Source organism: Brassica napus, chromosome C5, assembly GCF_020379485.1.
Source record: "Brassica napus cultivar Da-Ae chromosome C5, Da-Ae, whole genome shotgun sequence".
NCBI classification, from domain to species: Eukaryota; Viridiplantae; Streptophyta; class Magnoliopsida; order Brassicales; family Brassicaceae; genus Brassica; species Brassica napus.
This window is the reverse complement of record NC_063448.1, coordinates 705,538-724,846: the sequence shown is the minus strand read 5'-3', so window position 1 is coordinate 724,846 and position 19,309 is coordinate 705,538. Positions and strand designations below refer to the sequence as shown.

General features: G+C 38.9%; 3 protein-coding genes across 3 annotated transcripts; all 3 read right to left on the bottom strand.

Moving 5' to 3' along the window:
* Positions 1 to 7,885: 7,885 nt before the first annotated feature.
* On the bottom strand, positions 7,886 to 9,896 carry BNAC05G01300D. Its single transcript, XM_013838637.3, has one exon. It carries the CDS (start codon positions 9,282 to 9,284, stop codon positions 8,382 to 8,384), a length of 903 nt encoding a protein of 300 aa, XP_013694091.2. The 5' UTR covers positions 9,285 to 9,896; the 3' UTR covers positions 7,886 to 8,381.
* Positions 9,897 to 10,113: 217 nt separating this feature from the next.
* On the bottom strand, positions 10,114 to 12,200 carry LOC106401510 (ATP-dependent Clp protease proteolytic subunit 5, chloroplastic). The gene is made up of 9 exons (XM_013842043.3): positions 11,943 to 12,200; positions 11,747 to 11,866; positions 11,542 to 11,656; positions 11,366 to 11,458; positions 11,250 to 11,295; positions 11,071 to 11,143; positions 10,819 to 10,853; positions 10,631 to 10,719; positions 10,114 to 10,495 (listed from the first exon to the last, which is right to left on the bottom strand). Exons 1-9 carry the CDS (start codon positions 12,071 to 12,073, stop codon positions 10,301 to 10,303), a joined length of 897 nt encoding a protein of 298 aa, XP_013697497.1. The 5' UTR covers positions 12,074 to 12,200; the 3' UTR covers positions 10,114 to 10,300.
* Positions 12,201 to 12,666: 466 nt separating this feature from the next.
* LOC106398037 (ABC transporter B family member 11-like) lies at positions 12,667 to 18,354 on the bottom strand. The gene is made up of 11 exons (XM_048757661.1): positions 18,047 to 18,354; positions 17,427 to 17,740; positions 17,274 to 17,328; positions 16,997 to 17,172; positions 16,683 to 16,904; positions 16,355 to 16,593; positions 14,289 to 15,960; positions 13,944 to 14,210; positions 13,597 to 13,860; positions 13,206 to 13,505; positions 12,667 to 13,124 (listed from the first exon to the last, which is right to left on the bottom strand). The coding sequence occupies exons 2-11, from the start codon at positions 17,730 to 17,732 to the stop codon at positions 12,771 to 12,773; spliced, it is 3,855 nt and encodes a 1,284-aa protein (XP_048613618.1). The 5' UTR covers positions 17,733 to 17,740; positions 18,047 to 18,354; the 3' UTR covers positions 12,667 to 12,770.
* Positions 18,355 to 19,309: the final 955 nt, after the last annotated feature.

Here is a 19,309-nt window from a genome sequence, read left to right as displayed (position 1 = left end):
GAATCGTTTCAGTAACCGTTTTCTTAAGCGAGTTTGTGAAACATTCTAAGTCTATAAAAATGGTTTCTGCGAACGCTTTTAAGCGAGTTTGCAAAACGTTTTTTCCAGACTTATATCGATATGATTTGGTTCAAATACCAAAAATGAACATCGTTTTTAGACTATTATTTTCTTTAAAATAATATGTTATTTGTTGAATGGAGTACTAATCCGTGTTTTCATGTTTTCTCTACAGAAAAATGACAAACGATAACAACACCCCCATTGACACCACGGATGTCATTCAGACTCCACTCAACGCTGCAGCAACTGATGCAACTGGCATAACAACCGCTGCAGCAACAACGAGCACTATCCTCCCTGCGGGAAATGCTGCTGATGAAACCACTCGCCGTAGCATATTCGGTGCTGGTCTTTATCAGACAGGTTCAGGATCAGCAACTGCAAGTGGTCCGGTGGCAGTTCAAACTCCTCCGGCTGTACCTAGCTTGTTCACTCAAGGGCTGATGCCAGACAAGTTTGATGGCAAAGGCTTCAAAACGTGGCAGAAGAAGATGATGTTCTTCCTGACAACGATGAAACTGGACAAGTTCATCCAGGAGGACAAGCCCCTGATTCCGTACGGGATTGATGATGTCCACAGTCTTGCAACTGTTGACATATGGGTGCATTCCGACTTCATCTGTAAAGGTTACATTTTGGGTCGTCTCATTGACCCATTGTACCGTGTCTACTGTGAGATCCCCACGGCGAAAGAGCTATGGAGATCACTGGACAAGAAGTACAGAGGTGAGGACGCTGGCTGCCAGAAGTATGTGGTCTCAAAGTTCCACGACTTCAAAATGGTGGATTCAAAACCCATCATGGATCAGGTGGAAGCGCTTCAGCTCATTTGCCATGAAATCGCTGCTGAAGGAATGTCCATCTGCGAGACATTCACAACTCTCAGCTTCATTGAAAAGCTTCCTCCAAGCTATGCGGATTTCAAGAACTACTTGAAGCACAAGAAGAAGAAGATGGGGCTCGAGGAGCTCATCATGAGGCTTCAGATGGAATCCAGAAACCGAATTGCTGACAAGGTCACTGCTAAGGAGCACAGTGTCAACATGGCTGAGCACAAAGGCAAAGGAAAGGCACACGCCCATTCTCCTGCCAAGCCTTCCAAAACTGCTGCAGCCCTGAAGGCTTCTGGAAAAAACTTCAAGAACAAAGGCATTGAAATCAATGCGAATGCGAATGTGGAGAAGTTCAGGGGGAAATGTCACTACTGCCACAAAGTGGGGCACAAGACTGTTGAGTGTCGCAAAAAGATCAAGGATGAGAAGGCTCAGGCAAATCTCACAGAGGAGGATCTCGTTGCTGTGGTGACTGAAGCCAACATGGTTGAAAGCAACAACCCCAAGGAATGGTGGTATGACACTGGTGCAACCACCCACATTTGCACCGATAGGGCGATGTTCAGCACCTATCAGAAAAGCATGACTGAGGAGAAGCTCAAGATGGGAAACACTGCAGTCTCCAAGATTGAAGGACGCGGCAATGTGATTTTGAAGATGACATCTGGACATGAGGTCACTCTGACGAATGTGAAGCATGTGCCTGACATGAGGAAGAACCTGGTCTCGGGAACCTTGCTCAGCAAGAATGGATTCGCCACAAATTTTGAGGCGGACAAGCTCGTGATTAGGAAAAATGGGATGTATTTGGGAAGAGGGTATGTTAAGGGTGGACTTGTCAAGTTGAATGTAATGACAGTCCCTCCGAAAGTTGTAGCTTCAAAAGTTTCAATGAATAAGAAAGAGCCAGTTGCTTATTTGGTTGAGTCTTTTAATATATGGCATGAAAGATTAGGCCATGTAAACTACAAATCTATACAAAGATTAATGAATTTAAATCTAATTCCTAAATGCAAAACAAGTAAACAAAAATGTGAAGTATGCGTACAGGCTAAGCTCACGAAAACGCCATCACCTCGTGTTGAAAGAACTAATAAACCTCTAGATTTAATTCACACAGATTTATGTGATTTAAAATACTTACAAACTAGAGGTGGTAAAAAGTACTTTGTGACCTTCATAGATGACTGCACAAAATATTGTTATGTATATTTATTACATAGCAAAGACGAAACCTTAGAAAAATTTAAAGAATTTAAACTCGAGGTCGAAAATCAGCTTAAAACAACTATTAAAGTAGTTAGAAGCGACAGAGGAGGCGAGTATGATGGTCCATTCAATGCATTCTGTAAAGAACATGGAATAATCCATCAAACTACAGCTCCTTACTCACCAGAATCTAATGGAGTTGCTGAACGCAAAAATCGAACTCTAAAAGAGATGATGAATGCAATGTTGCAGGAATCTGGGTTACCCCAGAACATGTGGGGGGAAGCATTGCTTACCACTAATTATATCCTCAACAAAATTCCACACAAAGTAACTGGCAAAACTCCATATGAATTATGGAAAGGTAATTTACCTTCGTATAAATACCTCAAAGTGTGGGGGTGCCTGGCAAAAGTTGCAGTACCGCCACCAAAGAAGGTCACTATTGGACCTAAAACAGTGGATTGCATCTTCATCGGATATGCACATAACAGTAATGCTTATCGATTTCTGGTACATAAATCTGAAATATCAGACATTCATGAAAATACAGTCATGGAATCAAGAAATGCATCTTTCTTTGAAAATATTTTTCCATATAAGGAAAAACAAGGTTCAAAACGAACTCGAGAAGAAAGAGACAATGACAAAAACTCAGAAACTGAGACAAACGTCGAGATTTCTATAAATGATATTTCAGAAAATGAAGAAAAAAATGAACCTCGAAGGAGCAAAAGAGCTCGGAAGGAAAAATCTTTTGGAGAAGATTTCCTAATGGCATTTTTAGTAGAAAATGTTCCAAAAACTTTGGCAGAAGCCATGGCTTCACCAGAAGCTCCATTTTGGAACGAAACGGTCAGGAGTGAATTTGATTCGATCATGCAAAATTATACTTATTACATAACGGATTTACCACCTGGCTGCAAAGCATTAGGGAATAAATGGATAATGACACGAAAACCTGGTGGAAAATACAAGTCTAGGCTTGTAGTTCAAGGATTCCGACAAAAGGAAGGCCTTGACTATTTTGATACATATTCTCCAGTGACGAGAATAACATCAATAAGACTGATGATAGCAATCGCAGCCTTAAGAGACCTAGAAATCCATCAAATGGATGTAAAAACTGCTTTTCTAAATGGTGATTTAGAAGAGGAAATTTACATGAAACAACCTGAAGGTTTTGTCATTCCCGGACAGGAAGACAAAGTATGTCGACTTGTAAAGTCACTTTATGGGCTTAAACAAGCTCCTAAACAATGGCACGAAAAATTTGACAATACAATGATGTCAAATGGTTTCAAAATTAATGAATGTGACAAATGCATATACTACAAAACTACCAAAAATGCGTATGTTTTGCTATGTCTATATGTAGATGATATGCTCATTATTGGAAGCAATAAAGACATTATCAATCAAACAAAGAACATGCTCAAAGGGACATTTGAGATGAAAGACTTGGGATTAGTAGATGTAATTCTCGGGGTTAAAGTCACAAGAAATTCAAACGGAATTATCTTAACCCAATCTCATTATGCTCAAACAATATTAGAGAGATTTAAAAATTACTCTAATAGTACGGCGAAAACTCCGTTAGATCCCCAAATGCACTTGACAAAGAATTCAGGTGAAGCGGTTTCACAAAACGAGTATGCACGTGTGATCGGAAGTCTCATGTACTTGACCAATTGTACTAGACCGGATCTGGCGCATGCAGTAAACGTACTTAGTCGATATACAAGTAATCCAGGTCATACACACTGGAAAGCTATAACGAGGGTACTCAATTACTTGCGCTACACCAAAGATTTTGGGCTTCACTATGGTAAAGAACCAGCAGTTTTAGAAGGATACAGTGATGCTAACTGGATATCAGATTCTAAAAACTCAAAATCCACGAGTGGATATGTCTTTACACTAGGAGGAGCAGCAATATCATGGAAATCTACCAAACAAACAGTGTTAGCCAGATCTACCATGGAATCTGAGTTCATAGCCTTAGACAAAGCAGCAGAAGAAGCTGAATGGCTTAGAAATTTTTTGGAAGATATTCCTATGTGGGAGAAACCTGTGCCAGCTATACGCATACATTGTGATAGTCAATCAGCAATAGCTCGGGCTCAGAATAATCTCTACAATGGAAAATCTCGTCACATCAGAAGACGACATAAAACCATTAGACAACTTATCTCAACTGGTGTAATCACAATAGACTACATCAAATCGGCTGACAACCTAGCGGATCCATTTACTAAAGGTTTGCCACGAGATGTTGTTGCTAAATCATCAAAAGGAATGGGTTTAAAGCCTATAACGAATGAGGATGCTTGATGGCAACCCTACCTATCATGACTGGAGATCCCAAGACGTAGGTTCAAAGGGAAAACAAAATCAAACAGAATCTAACCAAAGCACTTGAGACAAAGTAGTCTATTCCCAGCTCCTAAGATGATAAAAGTGCTAACAAATGTGTGAAGGATAAGCATAAGCTTTTAATGATTCCATAGCTTCTAAGCGGGGTATTACTCAATACTTTTCATGGTCAATCACCTAATGAGTGTGAAATGGGGCCGTTTCTAGGAGAATGAATGCAAGGCTATATTCTCTAAGTTCACTCATGAAAACCAGGAATAGTTCAGGGCCACAATGAACACAATAGAGAACTAAGTTCTACGAGAAAATGAAGCTACGTTATGCCTGTTGTCTCGGTTTACATAAAACATCGGTTGGTTCAAGACATCATGTTCACCTTCTGGTAAAGTAAACCCGACAGATATTAACTATGAGTGGTTCAAGGCTTAAAAATGCCACCAACTCAAACACAGTGAATTTTTCGTAAACACTCTCGATAAGTCTGTCTAGTCTAATCATGATTAGAATAAGTATAGTTTTTCTTTAGAGTCTATCGAGTCTGCATTTAGTCTGCATATGTTTTAGAAGAGTCATTTCTATTCATGTGGGGGATTGTTGGGCCAAATTATTAAGCCTAATGACTCAAATAATATATGGCAAAATGTGAAAATGAAATGGGCCTATGGGTTCTTACAAAAAGCCTTGTTGGCTTTAATGAAATGAAGTTAACAACATCCCACATTGGTTGGGAGAGTTGATTTTGAGGAGTATATATATGTCTTCATGACATGAGAGGTTAAACAGCTCAGAGGAAGAGAGAGCTCCCCACGCGCGCGCCGCCGCCGCCGTCCGGCGTGGGCGTGGGCTTGGGCTTGGGCTTGGGCTTGGGCTTGGGTGGAGGGCCTTTGGCCCGATAAGAATTATTCTTTTTGGACCAAGTTAAGCTCAACGTTTTGCCAGTTATTTCGGGAAAAAACAGCATACAATTTTATTTAAAACGACAAGTAGTTTGTCTAAAAAATAAAAAACGTCATGCATGTTATCCTCTCGAAAATTTAAAACGAGATAAGACAGAGTCTTGAGGAAGAAGTTTCGGAACTCAACTTCCCTCGATCTCCGCGAGATTCTCGCCCACGTGCAGCAGCTGTTGCGGGAAGTGGGTCTTCTCCGACTCTTTAAAATATCGTCTCTCCTCTTCCTTCATTTCAGAATTTTTTTTCCTGATCGAAATCCAACAGCAAAAAATCCCTCTGCGTAAGTCTATATTGCGAGAGTGTTTCGTAGAGTTTATAGTTCGATAGGGCGATCAAGAGTGAGGCGTGATTCGTCTGCCATGGTTGTATCCTGGGACTCTATATTCGTACAGTCCCGTCTCACTAACGGAGCGAATATTTTGAGTTAAGGAAAGAGATCATATCTCGCCTCCATGTCTATTTGCGAATACGGTTTCTTATCGTCCTCGTATTCGTTTTTATATATTCGTCTATTTCCTTAACTTCGCTTTTATTATATCGTTTACATCGGTCCGGTTTTCCGGCTTCTACAGGTTCCTCGCTCATATTTGTGAGCTATGTCCTCCTCAATGTCTTGCAGAGGCTTCTAACCAAAAATTTTCACTGGAACTCTATTTTTTCTCACTGTAAGTTCTCCCCTCTTAGTGACCAGATGAGTGTTGTTTGTGGGGTTCCACGCTTGAACCATCGTTTACGTCTGGAAGTTCATAGTAAAAAGGATGAACACTCTCAAATCGAAACAATCATCTCCATTCCAGAAAATCCTCCTCTCTAGATGTGTTAGTGGTGTGTCTCCTTCACTTCTAACATATCCTGCTGTGAATCTTGCCGACTCCAGTGAGGATATATAATATATTACCACTTTCCCTTGCTGCATGACTCTCATGCGGCTCTCATGCGATAACCCTTTTGACTCCAGAAAAAACTCGAATCTGTCATATCTATCGATCAAGCGTTGTTTGCTCTCAAAACCGAGAGTGCTAAATATGTTGGCCTAGGCCTCTAAGGTTTCTGATTCTGTAAACCCACATATTGGCCTACCAAATCTCAAGTTCATGGTTATGGATTGTGCAAAAAATTTAAGAATTTTCGGTAGGTTCACGAGAACCTTTAATTTGAGCATCATGTCATATTTTATTTTTTTGAAGAATTTACATGTGGTCTCACCGGGATCATTTATGTCTACATCATCCTCTTCCCTGAGAAGAATAACTTGTCACCTTTTCTCCTTTCTATGAAAAGAGATGATCCCTCGGTTTTGTTGCTGAGTTTTGGTTTTGTCTTCTTCACCAATTTATCATCTTATGTAGCAGTCTACACGGAATCAGAAGATATCGTTGAAATTTCCTTAGTTTTTTTTATCGTAGGTGAGAGCTGGTTTGCAACGTCACAGAACCACACCATGTGACTATTTCCTAGCTGTCCGACTTAGTCGTGAAGGCTTTATCGACGCATTTAAGCAATCCGATGTCAGTTTTTGAAGATCTATCCAGTTTAATTTCTATGTTTATTGTAGTTTATGCTCATTATCAAAAACGGTGTATAATTCTCTCTAATCATTGTACCTAAAATTGTTGAATGATAATGAAAGTAAAATGTGTTCAAAAAGTATACACAGTTATATTTCGCTATTGCAATTCTTCCATCTCTGTTTCATTTTCTTATTATGAGCCTACAAGATTCGAATATTTCGAATTCAAATCATTTTTAGTACCAGTGTTTAGTCAGAATTTTCAAAACACTGACTTCGGATATCGGATCTGGGTTAAATTATGGGCCTACGGTGATCGTGTTAACAAAATAACAATGTGAACACCCATTTATCGTTAATATCAACAATCTCCTGTACGTTAAAAAAGAGAACATATTTATATGTCAATTAGGGCGTCAATTTAGCTTACGTAACAACTTAGGAATCAATTAAAAGAAAATGTCGGTCCAAATCCAATTACTAGAGAACATTATATTGACTCAAAATGTAAGAAATGTGTATTCTTTCCTTAAATAAAAGCTACAGAATTACCTAATATGATTAACAAATATATGACAATTAATGACTATGAATAATAAATATTTGATAATAATTTTTGCATCTTTCTTCGTTTTTGTTTAATTTTGTATTATTAAAAAAATTAAACAATCACATTAATCATATAATAAAAAAAGTTAAATTTTTTCTTATATGTTATATTTTGAATTTTTTTAAATGATTTTAAATTTAAAAAATGAGAAAATCTTATATGTTATATTTTAAAAATTTTAAAACGAATTTAAATTACAAAAAAAAAGAGGAAACCTTAGATGTTATATTTTTCTTATATGTTATATTTTTTCTTATATGTTATATTTTGAATTTTTTAAAACAATTTAAATTACAAAAAAATAAGTTTTCCTTAAGCATACGACTAAAAGCATTAAAATGACATGTATCAATTCAACGGTTGATCTGAAACCTTTCAAAACCATATGGAAGATAAATGTCAAAATAATTCACTGTGGAAACATTATTGTTCACTTTTTTCAAAAATATGTTCGGTAGAAAAAGATAAGGTTTTTGTGTTATAATTTATTTAATGTCTAATCCGATTAACCCATGATATATTAATTATAGTTTAGTTCCACAATTTTTAATGAAAACTGATCTGGTCTATCGAAAAAAAATTATATAATAACAACAAAAAATATTGTATATATATATATATAAATAAAATGATTAAATATATAAATAAATTATCTATAATATATAAATAAATTCACCATGCGCAAGAAGCATGTTTTATCCTAGTATTCTACTATTTGTTGACATTCTAGTCAAGTCCGTCAGAAATCAGAATGATAAAAAAACAACTGAATGAGTTTTTTGAGTTTAAAAAAAAACTTCAATTGACACTAAAAAGTGTCGAATGTCTTACACATGATCAACATCAACAACAACACAAGATTCACATCCTTTCCTCGACCTCTTAATGGTCAAAATGAACATATTCACAAAATACGAAACACCTTTGAAGATCTTCACCATACCAATCACAACACATATGTAATACATCCACCAGTTCAAAAAGTCAAAAGCATCCAAACTAGCCAGAAGCTTACGTTTAACCTCTGCAACTACCACCAAACTTTCTACCTCGTCTCTAAGCCTCCACCACCACATTAGACCAAAAGTCACCGCCACGACCGCTCTCTCCGACCATCTTTCCTCCTCAACGTAAACCCCAAAAACGGTGTCGTCGACCACCGGCTTAACCACAACTCTAAACCACATCAGCATCACTTGGTGTAGCCCTAAAAAGAACATAACCCTAACCAAGACCCACCTTTCTTGTGACGCAAGAAATAAGTTTTCGTCTGCATTTGTTGGCGTGGTGGTGCTCATGATTCCTTCGATTCCGAAGGCGACACAAGCTTGGACGAGGAAGAGAACGATCCAGCAGACGTAGAGATGGGAATGCAAAAGAGAGCATTCTGGTTTTCCTGAGAGGTTGTTGACTAAAGTGGAGACGATCATGAGAGATAAGATTGTGTATAAGACTCCGACATCGGCTTGATGGAGAAAGGAGGATACGCGGGGGACGGTGACGGGAACTGAGGAGAGAGAGAGACGCGAAAGGAAGAGGAAGGATAGAGGGACGAGGAGGCTAAGAAGACTAATGGATATCATCTGAAATGGTCGAAGCAGTGACCAGCTGTCTCTTGTGTTCTTCTGTGCTACTTCGCCTTCCATCTTAATCGTAAAGAAATGAAACACTGAGGAAGAAAATGAAAGACACTGTCGCTTGGATGAGAAGAAACTTGATATATATAACATATATCTCTTGGAAAGTGTGTTTGGCAACCACGTTTATGGACGTCTAACTTCAAAGGTTCCTTTCTCAATTCCTCTTTTTGATCTAATATTTTAAAATGTCCAGTTTTTCTTTTCTTTTTTCTCCTATGAAAACAACCCACAATTTTCATATATGTTAGCCGGCCGATGGATATTCTTGTTGGTTTTAATTTATTTTGAAAAATAATATTAATGAGGACAATGTTAATACTTTAAACTAAGGCTCGCGTTAAGCGTGGTGGACCTGGTGGTTACTACAAGTTGGTAATATTTATATATTGAAAATAATGTGCCAGTGGACTTTGACCAATATGCATCCGACGGACCCTAACATATCTTAGTGTTCGACCATTACATGGACAAACTTGCTTCACATCTATTTTAAGAAAACTCGACCGAAAATACGTGTATACAATACTATATCCAGATTAAACATTATATTAGTATTTCATGATTTTTCTTTTAAAATAGAAGATAAATTCAAGATCTTGAATGACAGGTAATAACTCAATAGAAAGTTAGTTATAAATCCTTTTGTTGAAAATTGACATCATTAAGAGTAGTGGAGTTGTAACTTTCAGTTTCGAAATAAAAGTCAAATAAAAAATGCTCAAGTTGGTAAAATCTTGCAAGTTCTATCCATTAGTCTAAAATTAACAAATATCAAGGTGAGAAGTGAGAACACACAAAGAAAGCTACCAGAAGCAGCCGACAAAAAAACGGTTAAAAGGTAAAAACATAGGCGGTAACTTCTTAGGCACAGCGAATATCATCAGTATAAGCATGAAACTAGAATACTGATACGAAGAAATAACAATGGCCAATAATTCGATTACAAAGGATCAAAACATTACAATGTCATTGTTATTCAATCAAACAGCAGAGAAAGAAAACTTTACTTGTTCATGTATGTATCAGCTACTGATTTGTTTTCATTCTAAGTTCAGAAAAGGCCCACCAAAATGTAAGTGACAAGCTGAAACATTACCTTCAGGCGATCAAGCTGCTGCAAGTGGCTGAAGGGCCTTAAGAGGGTTCATGATAACACCATCGATAAGCCCGTAATCTTTTGCTTCTTTAGCACTCATGAAGAAATCACGGTCTGTGTCCTGGTTTATCTTCTCTAGGCTTTGACCAGTCTGGTAAGCGAGGTAACCGTTTAGGTTTGCCTTGTGATGCAGCATTTCATTTGCCTGTTTTCAGATCATGAACTTGCCAGGTTAGGTTTAAAAAATCAAACTGAATATTGAACTCAATCTAGTCCCTTCAAAACACTTAAGACAAAGACTGGAAAACAAATATAAGAAGATGTTGTTTAATGAAATGACCTGAATGTCGATATCGGTTTGGCCACCTTGAGCTCCACCAAGCGGCTGATGGATCATTATCCTTGAGTTTGGCAGACTGTATCTTTTCCCTACAAATATGACAAATAAAGCTAAGCTCGCACCGGGAAATTGAGAAGAACAGAGCTAAACCAAAGCTTTTACTATGAGTGAGAGGATTATGAGCCTACCTTTGGTTCCAGCACTAAGCAGAAAGGCTCCCATACTGTACATTAAATAAAATCGTATACACAGAAGAAAGGAGGGTATTACAATCCATGCAAACTCACATTATCCACACACACAAAAAAATATTTCCATAAATGCTTTTGGTCATGCATTCAACATAAAGATCAGCTAATCACATTGAACAAACTATCAATTTACCAAAGACCCTAAAACATAAACGCATAATGAGAGTTAAAGGATGGAGAAAGTTTTACCTAGCAGCTAGACCGACACAGACAGTGGAGACATCAGGTCGGATATGCCTCATAGTATCGAATATAGCCATGCCTGAGGAAAGTGAGAGAGACAAGACTCAGTAACAATGAAACCCCAAAAAGTACATAAGAGGAACGATATCTGAAACAAGTAGAAGCTAACAAAGAGTTATTATTACCAGCTGTAACTGATCCACCAGGAGAGTTCACATACATGACAATATCCTGTCCAACGTAAATAAACACAATCAGAAGTAAAGAAGAAGGAACAAGAGATAAATTTGAGTTTTACGACCTTAGTAGGATCAACAGCATCAAGGTAAAGAAGCTGAGCTACGATTATGTTGGCCATATCATCGTCCACAGCACCACCACAACGAATAATCCTCTGAGGAAAAAAAAAGAAACCAATTCATCAAAGCTTGAAACTTTGATAATCTTAAAAACAAAAGAGAGTCTTATGAGTCTTGCATATTGGAAGAGCTGGCTTATGATACTCTGGAAACGCTCTTGCACCATAGGAGGTGGTCCTTGTCCTTGAGCGTACGCAGGAAAATACGGCGAAGAAGGGACTTGTAAATCATCTCTGCCAAGTAACAAACATAGTTCCAGATTCAACCATCAAAAAAACAATCACAGCTCAAGAACAAAAAATCGTCGAGCTCAAAAGCTTCACCTGATGGACCAAACTCCTTGAGGCGAAGGAGTCTCCGGCGTCCAGAGATTGCCGGAGTACACAGCCTTCGGAGACGAGCTCTTCCAATTCTTTCTGACGCTAACTAACTTCTTCGTCTTTCTGCAAATCAAATCCGTACAGTTCCTTCAAATCCCTAAATTAACCCTAAGATTTCGCGAAGGAGAAACACTACTACCTTGAACGAAGAGGCTCGAAAGGGAGGGAAAGCTTCTGAGAATCGAAAGAGGAGGCGTTGGGACTCGCGGAGACGAATCCGGCTGTAAACCTGAGTGAAGAAGCCGATGTGTAGACGCAAGCGTGAGCCATCTTCTTGTTCGATGAAACCCTGATTTCGTCGCCGGCGAGGCTTATCCTTCCGCAATTTGGGGTTTTTTTTTTTGGCTTGCGAAGAGTGACTAATCTTACTTCAGTAGAGAGGCTCTGATTGATTATTATCTGTTTTCGTATCGGGTCGGGCTAAAACCCAATGGAGCGGGTCAGTTTCCGGTTTGGAGAATGTATAGTTCGGTTGGTTTATTCATGGTTTAATCTACCCCTGCGATTTCAGATACTTCGGTTTATTCGGAGGATCAGGTATTTTCGGTTTCGGTTTATTCGGTCCAGCCACAATTCTACCGAAGTGAGCCCAAAGGATTGGTTCAATTTTTAATCTTCCGAACTAACCCATTTTTTATTTCAAATAGATTTCGGTATAATTTTCTTAAAATATTGGACATTTTCGGTTAAGTTCAATTATTTTCAATTTTTTTGGGTATTTTTAGTTATTTGTATTTTTTTAAAAAAATTAAAACCAAACCATTTTCAAAACCCTACTGAACTAAACGAAATCAAGACCATAACCAAATTTGGTTCGATTCGGTTCGGCCTGATCGGTTCAGATAGTTTAATCACTCATTGTATAGTTCGGTTATTGGTTATGGGGTTTTGATGATATTTTTATGGAAAACAAAACAAAACTTTCATTTAGTACATAGACTAGGTTTGACTCTCACACTGATATACATCAGTTAGAAGCGGTCATGTGAAGCTGCACAAGCAACGCATAAACCCCACCCTCGATTTTGATCAGCTTCTCGTGAGTGCCTTTCTCAGCTATCACACCGTTCTTCACCACAGCGATCACGTCAGCGTTTTTAATAGTCGATAACCGGTGAGCCACAACGACCGTGGTCCGGTTCACCATCACTCGGTCAAGCGCGTCTTGAACCACACGCTCTGATTCCGCATCAAGAGCGCTCGTCGCTTCGTCCAAAAGCAATATCTTCGGCTCTTTCACTATGGCTCGTGCGATAGCCACACGCTGTTTCTGTCCTCCTGATAGCTGAATCCCTCTTTCTCCTACCACCGTGTCGTAGCCCTAAACAAGTGTATTGCGTGTCTCGTAAGTAAACTTTTAAAAAGCAGAATAAACAAAACAAAACAAAACTTTTTCTCTTACCTGTTGAATGCTAGAGATGAATTTGTGTGCGTTGGCGAGCTCAGCAGCTGCTATGATCTCAGACTCGCTCGCTGCCTCTTCGCTTCCTTTGCCATAAGCAATGTTGGCTCGGATGGTGTCGTTGAACAAGACAGGCTCTTGTCCCACCAGTCCCATTTGTTGTCTCAACCATTTCAACTGCAGACTCTTGAGCTCAACTCCGTCTAGAGTTATGTTACCCGAATCCGGATCGTAGAATCTTTGTAACAGCGAGATCACCGTAGATTTCCCTGACCCACTCTCTCCAACCAAAGCAACGGTCTGAAAAAAAAAAAAGAGAAGAGACAAGAAACTTTTCATAAAACTCGAGTGATATTAAAAATGGCTAACGAGAAAGTTTGAGTGATATTACCTTTCCTGCACGAATGGTTAAGCAAAGATCACGAAAGATCTGAATGTCTGGTCTTGCTGGATAAGTAAAGCTTATGTGACGAAGCTCAATATCTCCCTTAACGTTCTCCAGCACCGTCCCTGACTCATCACTCGAATCTATCTTCGATTTTCTATCGATGATTCCAAAGATGGACGCAGCAGCAACCTTAGCTTTACTAGAATCAGGAGCGAAAGTACTCGACTGAGAGATCCCAATAGCTGCCATCGTTAACGCAAAGAACACCTGCAAAAGATTTAAATCAAGATCCATCCTTAGGTCACAGAGATTTTTCAAACATGGAAATTAATTTAGGGCAACTACTTTACCTGGAAAACATTATTGAAAGTAGTCCTGCCAGCTTCAACCAACCTAGCACCAGCGTAGAAGCTTGTGGCGTAGACAGAAAACAGAATGAAGAAGGAGACTCCAAACCCTAATCCACTGATGAAACCTTGCTTTATCCCATCTTTTATCGGACCTTCGCATTGCTTCTTATACATCTGCATCACTTTCTCCTCTGCGCAGAAAGACGCCACTGTTCTTATACTCCCCACTGCATCGTTGGCCACCTGACTCGCATCCTCGTACTTTGTCTGCAAAATTCTCCAAAGCCAAAATAAGTTCCTTGACTGACAAGAAAACGAAAAAAAAAAGAGAGGATGGTTACCAACCTTAGCGTCGGCGGTGAATCCCTTCATGAACTTGACTTGAATATAACCATTGATACCAATAAGAGGAAGCATCACTAATATTATAAACGCCAGCTCCCAGCTCGCGGTGAACGCTATGATCAATCCAGACGCAGCGGAAGCAGCGTTTTGAACCGCTAGAGACAACGCGTCCCCAACCAAAGCCCTGATCAAAGCTGCGTCGGCCGAAAGCCTCGCGCCCATCGTACCGCTCGAGTTCTGTGGCTCGTCGAACCACCCGACCTCCATGTGAACGGCCTTCTCAAAACACATTGATCGAATCCGTCGAATCAGCTTCCCTCCAGCTACTGAGAACAAATAGGTCTGAACCGGTGAGACGATCAGCGAAGTCACTCCAAGAGCTACGAATATAATCGCCCAGAATCTCGAATCTTTCTTGAGCTGGTCGGCCGGTTTGAAAAACGCTTCGATGACTCGAGAAATCAAAATCCCGAAAAGCGGGAAAATCGCGCCGTTGATTGCTGCTGCAACGGTCCCTAGAAGCAGAACCGGGATCTCGGTTTTATTCAAAGCCGCGATCCTGGTTAAAGATACTTTCGGAACCGGTTCTTGACTAGTTTCCTCTTGACCTACCCTCTGGCTCACGCCACCTCCACCAAGGTCTAATCCAGCAGCTAAACCAAGAACATTCAGAGAGTGGTGACGGCTACTATTCCCAACGGAGGACGTCCCGCCGCTCATAACCGATCCTCCTTCCATTGACTTCTTAAGATTCGAAGCCCGGAAAGACGATCCGGGCGATGTTTTCGCATCGTGTCCTTTGTTAATCTCTTGTAAACGAATCAGCTGCGAATAAGCTCCTTCAGGATCTCTCAACAGCTCGGAATGTGAACCTTTCTCCACCATTTTCCCGCGGTGGATAACCGCAATCATATCCGCATTTCGGACCGTGCTTAACCGATGCGCGACGATAACCGTAGTCCGGTTAACCATCACTCTATCCAAAGCCTCTTGCACCACTCTCTCGGATTCCGCGTCGAGAGCGCTCGTCGCTTCGTCGAGGAGAAGGATCCTCGGGTCTTTGAGAATGGCTCTCGCGATGGCTATCCTCTGTTTCTGCCCTCCCGAGAGCTGCGTCCCGTGCTCTCCCACCATCGTGTCCAACCCCTGAGGCAACTTATCTATAAACTTGGCAGCATTGGCTAGCTCCGTGGCGGCTTTGATCTCTTCGACCGTCGCGTTGTCTTTCCCGTAGGCTATATTCTCCCTGATGCTGGACGAGAACAGAACCGGTTCTTGGCTAACCAAACCGATCTTGCTTCGGATCCATTTCAGCTGAAACTCCTTGAGGTTTACGCCGTCGATTAGTACTTCTCCGGATTTCGGATCGTAGAACCTCTCGATCAAGCTGATCACGGTTGATTTTCCGCTTCCGCTTTCTCCTACTAACGCTGCCGTCGCGCCGCTGGGGATGAACAGGGAGAAGCCGTTGAAAATGTCCTCGTCTGGCCTCGCCGGGTAGCTGAAATGCACGTCTTTGAGTTCGATGTCTCCACGGATGTCTTCGAGTACCTTTCCGTTTACGTCGTAAGCATCTATCAGAGGCTTTCTTTTAATCGTCTCGAACATCTTGTACGCTGCAGCTTGACCCGCTGCAAACGCGGTTAGACATGGAGATGTTTGTCCTAGCGACCTATAGGAAAACAAACAAAAAAACAGAACATAACTGTTAGGAATCACACAAAGGTAAGTAAAAAAAGATAGTATCTTACACTTCCTTCATATACACTATCCAATATGTTTTAGTTTTTGTATTTAAAAGATTAGTTGTTTAAACTTAATTAAATACATTTTGATTTTAAAGTAAAACATAAATTAAAATCTAAAAGTATAAGTGTTGCAATTTAATAGGAAGCAAAAAACTTAAAAACAAAACTAAAAATTAATAGATTAACTGTGTGTTTAAATTTTCTATAGATAAAATACGTATTTAAGTTTTACTAATGTGTATGCAAATTTTATAACAACAATCTTTTAAATACAGAGGATGTATCTACTGTAAATGACCATCTCGGCATTTTACTTACATTGAACCAGCGACCACAATGATGATCACGTTGATCACAGCACCACCAGTATACCCTTTTTCAACAATCATCTTCCCTCCAAACCAAATGGCCAAAGCATAGCTGCTAAAGAACACCATGAACATTACTCCGAGTCCCAAACCAGTAGAGAAGCCTTGTTTAATGCTTTGATTATAGGCCGAAGTTATGTACTTCTTGTAGCTGTTTATGGCCTGTTTCTCTCCCGTGAAAGAAGCAACCTTTAGAACAAAAGAAAGAATAATTTTTAGAAACAGATCTCAGTAGTGTCTTGTAAGTTTATGTAACTATGTTAGTAGAATATTATTACCGTGCGGATAGACCCGATTGTCTGTTCAACAACAGTTGCTGCTTTGGCATAAGCGGCCTGTCCACGGGAAGAAGCTCTAGTGATTATAATCGCCATGGCTGCACCAGCCATAGCCAGAAGAGGAATTGAAGTTAACATAACCAATGTTAATAGCCATCCTTTAACAAAAGCTAATGCAAATCCACCGACGAATGTAGATACCAGCTGAATAAACTTCCCAACCTGCAAGATTCAAGAAAATATAATCTCTTTGTTAAAAAGAAAAATAATAGTCATTATTTTAAGCTTCAAAGTTTTATTTATTGTGGTATTACCTTCTCACCCATGGCGTCTTGTATAAGAACAGTATCTCCAGACATTCTACCAACAACCTCTCCTGTGTTTGTTTCCACATCGAAGAATCCAATGTCTTGTCTGAGAATTGTTTTCAGATACATACTCCTTATCCTCGCTGCTTGTCTCTCTCCCGTGATCATCCAAGAAGCCACCTCTGCAACAACAACAACAAAATAAAAACTTGTGTAAAAAGCAACGAAGAAACAAAAAAAAAACAATCAGAATTTTTAAGCTAGAAAACGGATTATGACTTACGAAGAAAGGCTGCTCCTAGGGTTCCAAGTCCAAGGTATACAAATTTAAGACAAACCTGTAAGAGAATGACATTATTAGTAACACTCATGTATTAAGTCGTGAACACATAACTAAAGAGTTAAAAAGGTTATTTGTGTTCTCAAGACTACTTACTTTTGAGATGACGTCAACAATGTCTTTGTTGTTCTGGTTTTGACCAAATGAATCTATGAGATCACCAAACAACAATGTCATGAGAGGTAAACAAACACCGTTCCCCATAGCTCCAACAGAGCCACAGATCATCAAGAACACATCAATGGAATCAGCAAATGCAAATAGCTTGTAGAACGGAACTGTCTTCGTCTTTTCATCGTTTTTTTCCTTCTTAGTATCTTCTTTTTCTCCTTCTCTGGGAGTTTTAGAAGTTGAAGGTTCGTGTGAAACAGAGGCGCCTTCTCTGGCTTCGCCGCCGTTCATCTCCGGCTCTGGCAGAGAAAATAAATATTTCTAAAAGTTATAAATCTGATAAGACCCAGATCGAGAGAGATCAACGGTATATTATGAAAAAAAGTTTGATAATATAAATCTAAAAACCAACTTGTGGAAAAAGAAAAGATTTGTCCTTTTTTAAAAAAATCTTACTAAAGAGTTCCCAGAAACTATCACCAATGAAACCGAGTCTGTTAGTGGAAAAGAGTCACATGCTTTAGATTACCCGAAAAATCGGTGATCAATAAAAAACCATTCAGAAACTGAAAAGGAAAGAAGTTAAAACTTAAAAGAGAACAGACCTGAAGATGCGAAAAGCGGAAGGTTTTGGAACTTGGAGGGAATAAGACGTGAGAAGACGAAACTGTGAACTTGTTATAAACTTTGTTTAGTTCTTATATTATATTCAAACTTTGTAGATTCCATCCAACTTGTATCTGCAGAAATTAAGAGCCTTTCTTGCCTTTTTATATGCAATTCTTATTTTTGGGTTTTGTGAAAATTGCTTGAGGAGCAAGGGGAAATGGGAATAAACTATTGTTATGGATCAGTCAAAAAGCATCATCATTATACATTTTGAAGTTTATATTCCAAAAAAAAATTCTTTCTTTTTTCCTGCTCCCAAGAAATATTGTTTTGCCTCTCAAGAACACACATATATATACTGTATATGAAATAAAATTATTCTGTAAATTCAAAAAGAAAAACTATAAGAGTTTTAATACAGAATTTATTGAACGTCAATTTAGGTTATTGTATAAAAAGTAAAAACCTAATGATCAACTAATGTTTTGGACACGAGCATTGACTGACTATTATAAGAAATGTTAGATAGGATTAAAACTTACCACTACCAGACAGAATTTGTGGTTGGTTTTCCTTTTTCCCAACAACAAACATGATAATCTTAAAAGTATCATATTATGCACACACAAAAAATGCCGTACCTCGTGAGATAATATGTAAAAGATTATGTTAAGAGAAAATAAAAACAGTAACCACATAAAATGTTTATTTAGCGAACAAAATTTGTTGTTAATTTTTTTTTAAAAATAGCTGTCAAACTAAATTATAATATCATTTAAGAGCTACGTGAAATCACATCTAGTCTGTATCAAACCAACGCATATTCTTCTAAAACCAAAGAAATCATGATCAAATACTCTTATCAAGGAGCCAATTGCATCTTGAATAATCACGTCCGATTATTAAAACAGTGTCATTATGTGTCAAATGGTACAACCACGCAGATAATTTAAACAAACGGAGATGGAGAGAATGTTCACTCTAAAGGACCTTTGACTAATTATAATTCCTTGGCAACAAAGCAACAAGTCAACTTTATATATTGCAGTAAAACATCCTTGAGAGATAAGACATATTTTCTTGGCCGCTAAAGCTTTTTAATATACTCCACTGTTACATTATTAGTATTTATATTGGAGCACCGAAATAATACAAATTAGTGAGTGATTATAATCATTCGTCCGTCTATGTTGTCTTCTATAATAAGGAACACATGGCATGGTGAGTCCATATTGTAGAATAAATTATAATAATGTTCA